This window comes from Phocoena phocoena, chromosome 2 (genome assembly GCF_963924675.1).
Source record: "Phocoena phocoena chromosome 2, mPhoPho1.1, whole genome shotgun sequence".
NCBI lineage: Eukaryota > Metazoa > Chordata > Mammalia > Artiodactyla > Phocoenidae > Phocoena > Phocoena phocoena.
In genome coordinates this window covers 14,961,757-14,974,715 of record NC_089220.1, presented here as the reverse complement: position 1 = coordinate 14,974,715, position 12,959 = coordinate 14,961,757, and the positions used below count along the sequence as shown (strand labels likewise).

At 46.3% G+C, this 12,959-nt stretch overlaps 1 protein-coding gene across 1 annotated transcript in view; it reads right to left on the bottom strand.

The window, feature by feature from the left end:
• Positions 1-320: 320 nt before the first annotated feature.
• Positions 321-12,959, bottom strand: part of PTPN21 (protein tyrosine phosphatase non-receptor type 21) — a 60,591-nt gene continuing 47,952 nt past the window's right edge. Inside the window, exons 12-18 of the mRNA XM_065871487.1 lie at positions 10,936-12,347; positions 5,602-5,739; positions 4,518-4,739; positions 1,687-1,815; positions 1,265-1,499; positions 669-829; positions 321-449 (exon numbers count right to left, since the gene is read on the bottom strand). Coding sequence (XP_065727559.1) covers positions 321-449; positions 669-829; positions 1,265-1,499; positions 1,687-1,815; positions 4,518-4,739; positions 5,602-5,739; positions 10,936-12,347 — 2,426 coding nt within the window. The remainder of the gene's footprint in view (positions 450-668; positions 830-1,264; positions 1,500-1,686; positions 1,816-4,517; positions 4,740-5,601; positions 5,740-10,935; positions 12,348-12,959) is intronic.

Below are 12,959 nucleotides of genomic sequence, written 5' to 3'. Positions count from 1 at the left end.
TAGCTTCAGCGAAATAGAGAATTATCTAGAAAATACAATCTCCAAATGTGTGCAAGGACTGCAAATCGGACAGATCAGAGCAGGGCAACGCCCTCAGAACCAAGTCCTTCCTCTTCGGCATCTTTCCCAGGTTAAACCCCCTCTTCAGCCTTGTGCTCTGCATACTTCCTTCCACGTGCCACCATTCATCCCGTCACTTACGTCCTGATGTAGCATTCCGCGTGCACCGAGTGGAGGAGAGAGCATGAGTTCGGCAAGCACTTTTTTTTTCCGCTGTAAACGCTTCACATGATCGGGTCCCCGTAGGAAGTTGTGGGAGCTTATATGAGCCTTGAGCTTTTCAGGAACTGAATGAGAACTCGGTATACGAACGTGTACTGGCAGAGGGTCTGCACCATCATCATTCTCTGTTGCCTCAGCATGTCCAGCACCCGTGGGATGTCCAGCACCTAGATTGAGAGAAGCAGTGATGAGGGTAATGCACACCCTGGCGGCGGGGGGGAGCGAGCGTCCGAGCAGAAATGTGGCTTCAATCAGAGCATTAGCATCTTCAATAGAGAATCCCTGAGGACGTTTGTTCAGAAAGAGCTGTCAAGTCACTAGGTCCCTCTCCTCCCTGACCTTGTGCCCAGCCCACCTCTTCCCTCATCAGCAGGGGAAATAAGCACCTCGTTGTGTTCCAGACAGGCAATCATGATCTCTGACAAAATAACGACGCCAGTCCGTCCCACGCCAGCGCTGCAGTGGACCAGTAATGGAGGGTTGGGGCTTTTGGGTTCACTTGTACTATTTGTATGGCGTCGAACAGACTGGATCTCTTCAAGGTATGCTGTGAAATATCAATGAAACAGAAAAATACAAAGGGATTAGGGCCTATCAAATTGACAATTTTCAGATCATCTCCACTGATTGAGAAAACTCCAGATACAGAGCACCAGGTGCCAATTAACCAACCCCAACTACTAACTGACAGTGTGATCTTGGGCAAGTCCCTGACTCCTCCTGGGCTTCCATTTTCTCATCTACAAAATGAAAAGGAGGAGAAACTTTCTAGGAGTCAGTAATGGCCTTCTACTCATTATCAAATTCTGCTTTAAAACCTCTTCTGTTAAGCCTCCCCTAAACACTTGAAATTTTTATTTTAAAACAAGCCCATAGCTTACATGGGACAACATAAAGGAAATGTTTCAGGAACTTAAGTCTTCCTCTCTGTGGTGGGTGTAGCAGCTCTGGCAAAGGCTGTGCTGGGAATGAAGATACTTACATAAAAATCCCTTGAGGTCCTCTGGACAGCCATGCTCGGGCCAGTCTGTGTACTGGAGATGCCACACCGTCCTCTCCTGCCCCGTGAGAAGGTGCTTCATCTTCAAGCCCGTGGTGGCATAGCAGCCAGAGTCTGTGCGGAACCGGGTGGTGATCTTAAACCTTCCATAGGTGACAGTGTTGTGCCTGGAACCAAGGCGTGGCCAATACCTAAAGCTCTTCTCCCTTCCACCCTCCTGTTAGAGACAAGTGCAGTTAAAACATAATACAAGAGTCAGCAAAGGATGCCCCTCAGAGAGCATGTCTGAAACTCAGAACTGCAACCTTACCCTGCCCTTTTCTCTAAAAGTCAAGATTACACATGATCAACATAAACTGTTTTTCTGAGGCTGAGAAAATCAATTAAGAGAAATGAGTACTTACCTCTTCTGCTGTCACCATTGCTATAATTGCAATTCCCTGTTCCCACACCATCTGCCAAAAGTCCTGACAGGTATTTTGTAATGGTCCCTGAGTGGCAATATAATCCCATTCAATTCCACTGACAGAGACCTGAAATTAGAAAAGGTTTTAAAAGAAATTAATATGTATGTGTATAATACATGTATATACATTTGTTCATGGTAACATGAACAAAGCAAACTGAAATATTCAGCAGAATAAAGAAAGACTTTTATCTTATTCTTTTTCCTTATTAGTGCCATTTCCATTACTGATATCTTTATAAACGTATGTGCTATGAATTCACATAATATCTATGTGACCTAGGGCAATTTCCTTAAGCTCTCCAAATTTCAATTTTCATCTATACAATAAAAATATTCCCTACCCTCATGTTGTCAGGATTAAGCGAGCCAATATGTATGGTGCCCTGCACATGATAGGTTCTTAATAAATTATTGTTATTGCTGCTGTTAGGTTCTTCTCATAAAAATAATATCAACGTCATCATATCCCAAATCTCAAACACAATTTTCCCTCGTGAAGTACTACACACACTGGATCAAGTACTAGCAATTGAGTCAAAACCTAAGTTAAACATCAAATTTCTAGGGGAAAAAAGTCTTCCTACCTAAGGAGTTCACCTCTGAACTTCTGAGTCAGGATCACCCTCCATACTAAATTTCCACTTAGGATTTAACCTCCTCGAAAACAGTCTAATATAATAATTACAGGATTTGTAGTCAGGAAATCTGGGTTAAATCTCGGCTCCCCCACTGCTGAGTGACGACTATAACCGCTTTCCGAGTGCCCCGAGTGTAAACTCTGGGCCACACACCCTTCCACTCATGCCCCCATTTAAGGCTGCAGCCTGAGTCACACCCCCATCCTCCCACTGGGCCCGTGGTGGGTGGCACCAGGCACCACAGCGAACAAGAACCAGGGAGGAAGGATCTCATGGGGAGCAAAATGGGGGAGGTCAGCACTTCCTTATTCAGAGATAAGTACAAGGAGGTCCCACACTGCTAAGTGGTCGATCCACGAATTCTGAAGTCAGACTCTTTCCACTGTTCTTCGGGCTGTCTCTGAAGATTCTGAAATACCACCACAGAACCACAATGTTATTCAACCCTCATCCACCCAGTCATGGGAGACTGGCTAAGCTATTCCAAAGAGATGCTCAGTTTTTAAACAACTTATGCCCATGTTTAAAAAGCTTGTGCACAAATTCCCAAAGACCATCAAGGGTACTGGCTTTCACAGGCAGACTGCTGGGCCTCTACAAAGTCTTAAGTGTGAAACGGCTCTCATCAAACATCACTTGCAAACTAAATAAAATGTGGGAAAGAAGGAAAATAACACCTGCCCATAGACATTTACTCATTCACTCACTATAAGGAAATTTCTTCTTCCCAAAACAACGAACTGACTCTCCAGCCAGCATGGAGAAGACAGAGCATCTGGCTTTTCTCACCTTCCTGTTGTGAATCATCACTTTTTCCATTTTAGTGGGTGTAACGTTACCCCAGTTAAACGGCATTATACTGTTTACAGGGAAAAAGCAGCACTGCTTAAGAACAAAATAATGTTTAAAAATGATTAAAAGAGGGACCTCCCTGGTGGCACAGTGGTTAAGAATCCGCCTGCCAATGCAGGAGACATGGGTTTGATCCCTGGTCCAGGCAGATCCCATATGCTGTGGAGCAACTAAACCCATGCGCCACAACTACTGAGCCTGTGCTCTAGAGCCCACGTGCCACAACTACTGTAGCCCGCACGCCTAGAGCCTTTGCTCTGCAACGAGAAGCCACCGCAATGAGAAGCCCGCGCACCACAACGAAGAGTAGCCCCCGCTCGCCACAACTAGAGAAAAGCCTGTGCGCAGCAACGAGGACCCAACACAGCCAAAAATAAACTAATTTTTAAAAATTGTTCTTATAAAATATTTAATGGCTACAAAAGAAAATAAATGATTAAGAGGGACTTCCCTGGTTGTCCAGTGGTAAAGAATCCGCCTTCCAATGCAGGGGATGCGGGCTTGATCCCTGGTCAGGGAACTAAGATCCCATATGCTGCAGGGCAACTAAGCCCACGCGCCACAACTACAGAGCCCACGCGCCCTGGAGCTTACGCACCACAACTAGAGAAGAGAAAACCTGCACGCCACAACTAGAGAGAAGCACATGCGCCACAATGAAGAGCCAGCACACCACAACAAAAGATCCCGCATGCCTCAACGAAGATCTCTCGTGCCGCAACTAAGACCCGACGTGGCCTAAAAAATAAAAATAAATTAATTAATAACTTTAAAACTGGGAGAATGCTAGAAAGGCTGGAGGCACGGAAGTACTTAAACTTGTAACAATCTTAAAAACAAATGACTAAGAGAGTATGCAAAGAGTGCAGATGGCACCACCATAAGGAAAAGCTTTGGTAAACACCAGACACTTCTTTCACATAAAAACGCATGTAGGTATGTGATAAGGAAAAACTAGCAATTCAGTTGCTCTTGAGAGAATTGATGAGCTATAAAGAGGTCTTCAGATTTAGAAGCACAAAGTTCTCAAGTCAGACAAATGAGTGGTCCCAGAGTCCTGGTAACAATGCTGGGCGCAGAGGGATCCAACACATGGAGGCAGCAAACACTGTGTGTCCAGCCTTGGTGTATGGATTTCCCAACTTACAGTACAGTTTGTCCCAACGGTTCAAAACTAGGATGTTTTTAGAAAACAGACATGAATACAATTCTTACCATTCTCCTAATTTAACTGGAAACTTCACATCCTGTGTATCACTCTAAACATTCCCCTCACCTTAATATGTGACGCGTTGATGTAACCGGTATTGTTTTCTTTGGTTGGGACCAGTTCCACTCTGGCATCGTCATAGGGAAGAACATCTTGGAACCGATTTCTTTCTGCATTTTCAGGGAGTCGTGCTGTTGAACACTCCCCACCAACGAGCCGTTTTTTAAGAATTCTTTCATATTCTGTGAATACCATTCCTTGTTCTAACCGCTGTTCCAGAATTTTACACTGAAAAATAGAAAGAGAGGAGTAATATGAATACAGTCCCATGCCACAGCTGCATTTTGACCGTACACTTGAAATCTCACTTTCTGCTTCAAGTCCAGTACTATCTAATATTGAAAATTCTAGATGAAACCAAAGTTAAATTTAACAAGTCTTAACAACAAAAGAACAAATGAAATAATACTATTGGTGAGAAACATGATGCAGACTTCTGTGTAAACTTGGCCTAAGACAATTCATTGAATTCATCTTCTCTAAATCTATAGTCAATTATATGACTCCCTAAGAGTGGAAAATTCTCCTGAAGAACAGTAAATCCTAAAGTAGGATAATCAATTCCAACCTCTATGAACAAATGCTGCAATTTTATAATATATATAAAAAACAGAAAACATTATTGGAAACTATCTCCAGGTGTAAGTAAATTAATTTTTGCTCAGCATAATTCATGCCTGTCTAATTTTGGTATCATAGAACCTCATAGCAAATACATCTCAGTCACAAAGTTTTGAAAAATTCAGTAACCATTCACTGTTAAGTTTTCGATGTAATGAAAGCAGTCGATATCTGCTTTCCTTCCTATGTGTACTCATATGCACATTTCCTCTAAATTCATGGCCAGAAGAAGGTAATGAACAGTATTCAGAAACCAACAGACAAAAATCAACATTTAGCCTGAAATTATCTATTTAAGACATTAGCTATAAATTTGCCCCAGTTTTGAAGGCCAGATGACAAAATTCCTAACACTCATTTATAATTATCAAATGTGTTAGAAAATTCAGGAAAATCTCAAGAAGGCAGTTCTGCAACACTGTATCAGCGGTTCCAGGGCAGGCGTGCAGACCCGTGGTCTGGTACGTACCCTCTCATCATTCGTGGCTCTGGCAGGCACCTCCTTTCCTTCATCAGGCAGAGGCAGTCGAGACAGGGAGAGTCCATTTAGGGCAGCCAGTTTGAGAGGACCAATTTTTTTTGCATCTAACCGGCTCTTTTTCATTCCCTACAAAAATATTTATATGTATATATCAAATATACACAAATACAATCCCTTTGAAAAGAGATTTCAGTGGACTGAAGTTAACAGAGGGTGGGTTCTCCTAAACCAACAACCACAGGAGAGCTTACACTCCACACACACACACACACACACACACACACACACGTTTGTTTCACAAAGATTAGGAGGAAGACATTCCTTTTAAGGCCAAAGCCCTGATAAGTCTTCCAGATATAAGGTTTTGAAATGCAACTGGTTTCAAGGCTCTGTTGTAATGAAAGGTGAGGCTCCGAGCAGACAGCATTCCTTCACAGGACTCCTGAATATCAAACCGTGACACACACAAAAATCAGCTGCAATCCACAAAGAGGGTTTTAAATGCAGTCACCTCATTGCAATAAGCTTTTATACATTTAAAAAAAATACAAATTCGTTTGTTTTCAATGTCTTCTCCGGTGGCTCTATTGTATTCTACATTCTGTTGCAGACTTGTGTGACCTGGGTTAGCTCACCACACCTCTGGTAAATGCAGTTAGAACCACCACATTTTTAAATGAGGAGAACATCATTATACCAAGAGAGGGTACAAGAGAGGGCATAGACGGAATTCTGTCTCCTGAAAACTGGTGTTTCCTAAAGTTATTATTAAAGCCAATGATTTTGCTCTCTGAGGCAAACAAGCCCAAGAATGCCAAGTCTTCTTCAACAGTCTACACCTCCTTGGAAGCCATAGTAATTATCACAACTGTAGCCCTAATTTGACAGAAATGGTTTTCTCAGTTCTATCTCATAAATGAAATCAGCAGCTCTCTTCTGTCTCATAAATAAAATCAACTTTACTGCAGCTCTGTCAGCCTTGGAGAGAGGGAGGCTACACAGACTAAAAGGTTCCTGCTTAGGCTAAAATGTCATGATTCTCATGTGTGCAGAAAGCAGGTAAATGTTTAACAATGGACTTTGTGGCGGGGGAGTGGGAACAGTTCTGATGTGTGAAGTTTGCCAGGTTCCACGGTACAAATACTCCCATCACAGCTAATTTCAATCTGCCAGTGTAACATCAGAGGCCTCACAAGAGCCTGAAAATTTAACACTCAGCTCCCACCAGCCAGCAGAGGTGGCTCCAGCACTGCTTGGCCTGAAAATGACTCAAAAGGCCCCAGCACACGTGTGCTGGATGATTGGTAAGGTCAGTTCTAAAGCCAGTATTCTTTTTTTAATTTTTTTAAAAATTAATTTTATTTTATTGTATTTATTTTTGGCTGTGCTGGGTCTTCATTGCTGCGCATGGGCTTTTTCTAGTTGCAGTGAGCGGGGGCGACTCTTCGTTGCGGTGCGCCGGCCTCTCATTGTGGCAGCTTCCCTTGTTGCGGAGCACGGGTTCTAGGTGCGCAGGCTTCAGCAGCTGTGGCTTGCAGGCTCTAGAGTGCAGCAGTTGTGGCGCATGGGCTTAGCTGCTCCATAGCATGTGGGATTTTCCCGGACCAGGGCTTGAATCCGTGTCCCCTGCGTTGGCAGAAAGATTCCTAACCACTGCACCACCAGGGAAGCCCCAAAGCCAGTATTTGAAGAAAGGGTCTTATAGTCAAAACTCACTTCAAAGACCCCTTACTTAGCCCTCAGAGTACAAGAGCATGGTTTCAAATGTACAACCCGTACAGTGACTTCTCGTGTCAGAACCACCACATAAGACTAAGGGTGGAACAAAACCTCTATGCAGAAGCACAAGCACTCAGTCTACCTTCTCCAGACAGCAATCAATCAAGTCGCCATAGGGGGAGATGCGTGGAGAATTCGAAAATGTTCCTGCTTCTCTGCACTTTATTTCACTGTTTTTAATACGAAACCTCTAGAACCATGATTCCCATTAGTATATTCGCTTGCTGTAACAATTAAAATAATGGCCACCCTGAGTTGCTGTGAAGGGGGTCAGAGGATTAGCAGGGGGTTGGACTCTTCAGCTCTTGGGAAGCCAGTAAGTTAAATGTATGATGCCACCTCACAGGAACAAGTTAAACTTGACTGAGCATTTTCCCCCAACAACCCTCTGGGGTCATCTCGGTTACGAATGAGAAAATGGGAGTCAGAGAGATTAAGTTGTTTGCCCAGTGTCACACAGCTGCCTCTTTATACATGGCAAATAGGGTCAACACAACAAAAACCGTGCATTAAAAGCAGTTATGCTGCATCATAGGATTCAGAAAGCACTTCTCATGCCTAACCCTACGTGGGACCTAACACAACGCCACAGCAGACAGAGGAGGGGTGGCCGTCCTGTGTTACGGATGGAGAAGCTAAGGCTCTGGTGTGTGAAGGGCCCGGCCCACTGGGCAGAGAACTAATGAATGGCAGGTTCTAGACTCAGACCCAAGTTTTCCACTCTTAGGTCCTGTACCTTTTCCTGGGCCACAGCTGCCATTCACATTCCTTAAGTAGGGAGATGCCTTATGCGAAAAGAAGGGGTGAAAAAGGATAATCCAATCACATAATCTCACTAATACTATAGGTCTAAAAGTCAATGAGGGGGAAATTTTGTATTTTTAGAGAACCAAACCGATAAAAGTCCTCAGATTTAGCAGAATTTGCTGGGCCATTCAAAACTACAGGGACAATAGGCTTGAATACTGGACTCTACTCAAAACAAGTATCATTCGGGGAAAGACTCAGGTCACACATAAAAACTATGTTCATGATGTAATCAGTGAAGAGTGTCAACTATGAGAGGGCCCCGTCCAGCTGGCTCAGGACTCAGGCAGTTACTTCGGGAGACACGTCCATACCCTGTCCGGCCCTGAATCACTGATTGTGAGCCCATGGCCTCCACTTCAGCCGACCTGAGACACTGGCCTTTACTGTCAGACAGATGAGTAAGAATGTACTCCCAAGAAAAATTTAAAATAAATTTACAATTCCAACCCATTAAAAGAAAACACGTTTAAATTCACGGCAGTACTGTAAGGAGTTTGAGCCTGTGTGTACTGATCTATTTCATAACCACTATAATACTGTGTGAACTTTCCTCCTGCTTATGAAGATGTCTGTAGCATCTTAGAAGATCTAATAATACACTAGGGCAGAACCACATTTGTGACGTGCCCTCAGGTCTGAATATGCCCACCAGCAAAAATGGGGGGAGGAGTCCCTAGCTGCCAGGACACTGGGAGCAACTGGGAGACAAAATGCATAGGCTAATTAATCACTTTCACTTGGCAGGAGCGCAGGGCACAGGGAATGGAGCCCTGGGCAAGGAGGAGCCTGAGCAAGGAAGCCAGATGACTCAGAGTGGACACGCTGACATGACAATGCCACAGATGCCTGGGCAAAGCTGAGGAACTCAGAGTTAAAAGGTTTCAGTGGAAAGACAGAAAACAGCAAAGCTTAGAAAAGCAATTATTACTTAATAAAATATACTACTTCGATGCAGAACAATGTAGAAGACAGGAGAACCAGTTGAGGAGGTAAATATGGGTTTAAAATTTCAGTTCGGTCACTCATTAGATGTGTGACCTTGGGAAAGTTACTTGATATCTCAGAGTCTATTTTCTCATCTGTAGAAACAATAGGCCTGTTGTAAACTGGACATGGTAAAGCAGATGGCCTGCTCAGCACATGGTAAATGCTCTGGGAATGGCTGCTAGAGATGATGTTATGCTCTCTTATATTTTGCCTCAAGTAGATAAAAAGTGCTCAAACTACGGTTATTTATCATCCTGAATATTAAGGAGCTGCATTTTCTACAAGGGACCTTCCTTGGGTTCTCAGTTCACTCAGTCTCTCTTTTAAAGAGACCTGGAGGTAGGAATGTAAATTGGTGCAGCCACTATGGAGAACAGTATGGAGGTTCCTTAAAAAACTACAAATAGAACTACCATATGACTCAGCAATCCTACTACTGGGCACATACCCTGAGGAAACCATAATTCAAAAAGAGTCATGTACCACAATGTTTACTGCAGCACTATTTACAACTGCCAGGACATGGAAGTGACCTAAATGTCCATCGACAGATGAATGGATAAAGAAGGTGTGGCACATATACACAATGGAATATTACTCAGCCATAAAAAGGAACAAAATTGAATTATTTGTAATGAGATGGATGGACCTAGAGTCTGTCATATAGAGTGAAGTAAGTCAGAAAGAGAAAAACAAATGCCATATGCTAACGCACATATATGGAAACTAAAAAAATGGTACTGATGAACCTAGTGGCAGGGCAGGAATAAAGACGCAGACGTAGAGAACAGACTTGAGGACGTGGGGCGGGGGAGGGGGAAGGGGAAGCTGGGACGAAGTGAGAGAGTGGCATGGACACATATACACTACCAAATGTAACATGGATTGCTAGTGGGAAGCAGCCGCATAGCACAGAGATCAGTTCGGTGCTTTGTGACCACCTAGAGGGGTGGGATAGGGAGGGTGGGAGGGAGGTTCAAGAGGGAGGGGATATGGGGAATATGTATACTTACAGCTGATTCACTTTGTTGTACAGCAGAAACTAACACAACATTGTTAAGCAATTACACTCCAATAAAGATATAAAAAATAAAGAGACCTGGAGCTCTTGGGTTTTTTGTCTTGACAAAGTGCCACCTTCCAGCTCCAGAATCACCCTCCAGGCCTCAGAGATCACAGCCCAGCAGTTCAAGCTGTACCCACACGGACTGCGACACAAGGAATACATTAGGGACACTTCGGGGAATGCTTCCCTCAGACCCCAAACAAGCAAACTGAACAAGAGCAGCCCTAGACCCTGCACCACAGCGGGGTATTTTTACGGGTGGCTGACGAAGCAATCCTGGCTAAAGTTGTGAAACCTTTACTTCGTTTTCCATCACACTGCATTACTAAAACTTCCCATTCATTCTTTCTCTTCCATTCCACAGAGCCTCCTACATTTACCTTTCACTTCACCTAAGTTATCACCTCCAGCAAAACCACGAAAATTCTAATCCCTCCCCATTATTTCCATAGATACTCAAACTCAAAGTATTACAAAGTAAGACAAAAGCTGGGCAAAATATGTGTTGGCTGGTGGGGGGGGGAGGGAGTTGAAACAACTTAAAAGGAAAAAAGCTGTAAAACATCAGAAGTAATGAGTGAAAGAAAGGATGAATAGAGGGCAGAAGGTGTTGAGACGAGTCAGGTGTACAGGGCACCGTGCTGGGTTGGGTGAGCCCCCGTGCCCACTGAACAGCTCACCCCTAACGGCGGAAGCCCTTCCACGACGTTCTTCTTTCCGGAGAGGAGATCTGACACCGGCCTCTTCTTCAGAGAGTCCCTCCTGGCGCGGTACCTCCCGGACGTGGTGAGGTCGGACTCGGACATGGAGGGCGTCAGCAGCCCGTCCCTCCTGGACCGCGGGCCTTCCCTGGGCGTGGGAACTGGGCTGCCGGCCCTCCCCTTTCTCTCGGCCTCAGTGACGTGGGCCTTGGGCTCAAGGCTGTGCGTGGGGCCGGGCGTGTGGGGGCCGCTCCGCGGGGCTTGCTGGGAGTAGCTGCCCGGGGGCGCCCGCGCCTGCGCCCCGCGCCCCTCCTCCAAGTCCTCCTCCTCCTCCTCGCTGCTGTGTATCAGCATGGTGGCGTCTGAAAGGGACTTTTTGTGACCGTATCTCAGGCTCTGCTGCTCATCGTCCTCTTCTCGCTTTGTCCTTTCAGTGACGACGTTTGGCTGGGAGCCCGCGGAGCCGGCCCGCGGAGCCACGTCCGCCGCTGACGCCGACATGGTCCTCTCCTTGAGCCGCAGGCCCTCAAAGCCGTGGGTCAGCCCGGCGATCTCAATGCTGTTCCTCTTCTGGAGCTGGGCGTGCCGGGCTGAGGTCAGGGGCTCGCTGACCTCCTGCAGGGAATGCGCCACCGGCAAGCTGTCCTCCTGGAACGTCTGGACAGAGTGATGGACCCGCCGGGTGATGAGATCGGGGTTGCTGCTGCTGATGTAGAGGTGGCGGGACAGGTCAGGGGTGCTGTTGGCGGGCCTGGGGTACGGGTAGGGGGGCGGCGGGCGGTACACCTGCGTCCTCATGATGTTGGGGGCTGGGTAGTCCCGGGCCTGGAGCTGCACGTTGGTCAGCTCGGGCACGCTGACGGCACCCACCACCGGCCGCCTCTCTGCGGGGTACGGGTAAGGGGCCTGGCTGTGGAAACTGTAATTCAGGTTGAACGGGTAGTGGGCCGACGTGGGGGAGCTGAAGTGCGCGTGCTCCCGGATCTCGGGCTGGCTGTAGACCAGCGCATCGGGCCTGCTGTACGCGTATGAGCTGCCGATGTTGAGGTTTCTCAGCGAGTGGCTCTGCCTCTCGGCGGGCGCCAGGCCTCTGTGGAGCTGCTTCATCACCGTCTCATAGTCGGGGGTCGGGCGGTAGGACGGGGGGATCAGGGCGCTGTGCCGGTGCGACGGGACGTAGTCAGGCCTCATGATGTCACTCCCGGTGATGCTCGGGTTCGAGGACATGGGTGAGGGCTGCAAGTAGGGCTGGGGGTTATTTAAGGAGCTGGTGCTGTGTGCACTGTAGACACTGCCGTTGCGGAGGCGACCACTCAGGTCAATCTGGGCTCGATCCAAACTTGTCTGAGAGTGACAGTAGTATCCATTCTGGTTGGTCACAAACAGGTTATCTAGGGGGAAAAACAAAACATTTAAAATGTATATTTTAGGGCTTCCCTGGTGGTGCAGTGGTTGAGAGTCCACCTGCCAATGCAGGGGACATGGGTTTGTGCCCCAGTCCAGGAAGATCCCACATGCCGCGGAGCGGCTGGGCCCGTGAGCCATGGCCGCTGAGCCTGCGCGTCCGGAGCCTGTGCTCCGCAACAGGAGAAGCCACAGCAGTGAGAGGCCCGCGTACCGCAAAAAAAAAAAAAAAAAAAAATGTGTATTTTAAAATGAGATTTTCTAAATGTACAAAAGTGGATCAATTACTCTAGACAAATACTGAGACAGGCCCCGAACGTTGATGACATTCTCAGCGTACCTCATGAAACTCCACCCTGAAGTGACCTGGCTGTAGCCACAGCTCTGAGTGACCCTGGACAGGGGGTTTCTGGGAGCCTCGCCTCCTCATCTAGAGAATGGGGATGGCCCTGCCTACTCTAAGGGTGGTATTCAGGGTTTGACACCCAATAAAGAGCAGCCAAATCTAAGTCCAATATTAAGAGTACAACTGTACCACAAAACACTGTCTTTTTCTGAAAGTCAAAAACGTGTTTTACTAGAGACACAAAGCAGGCTTT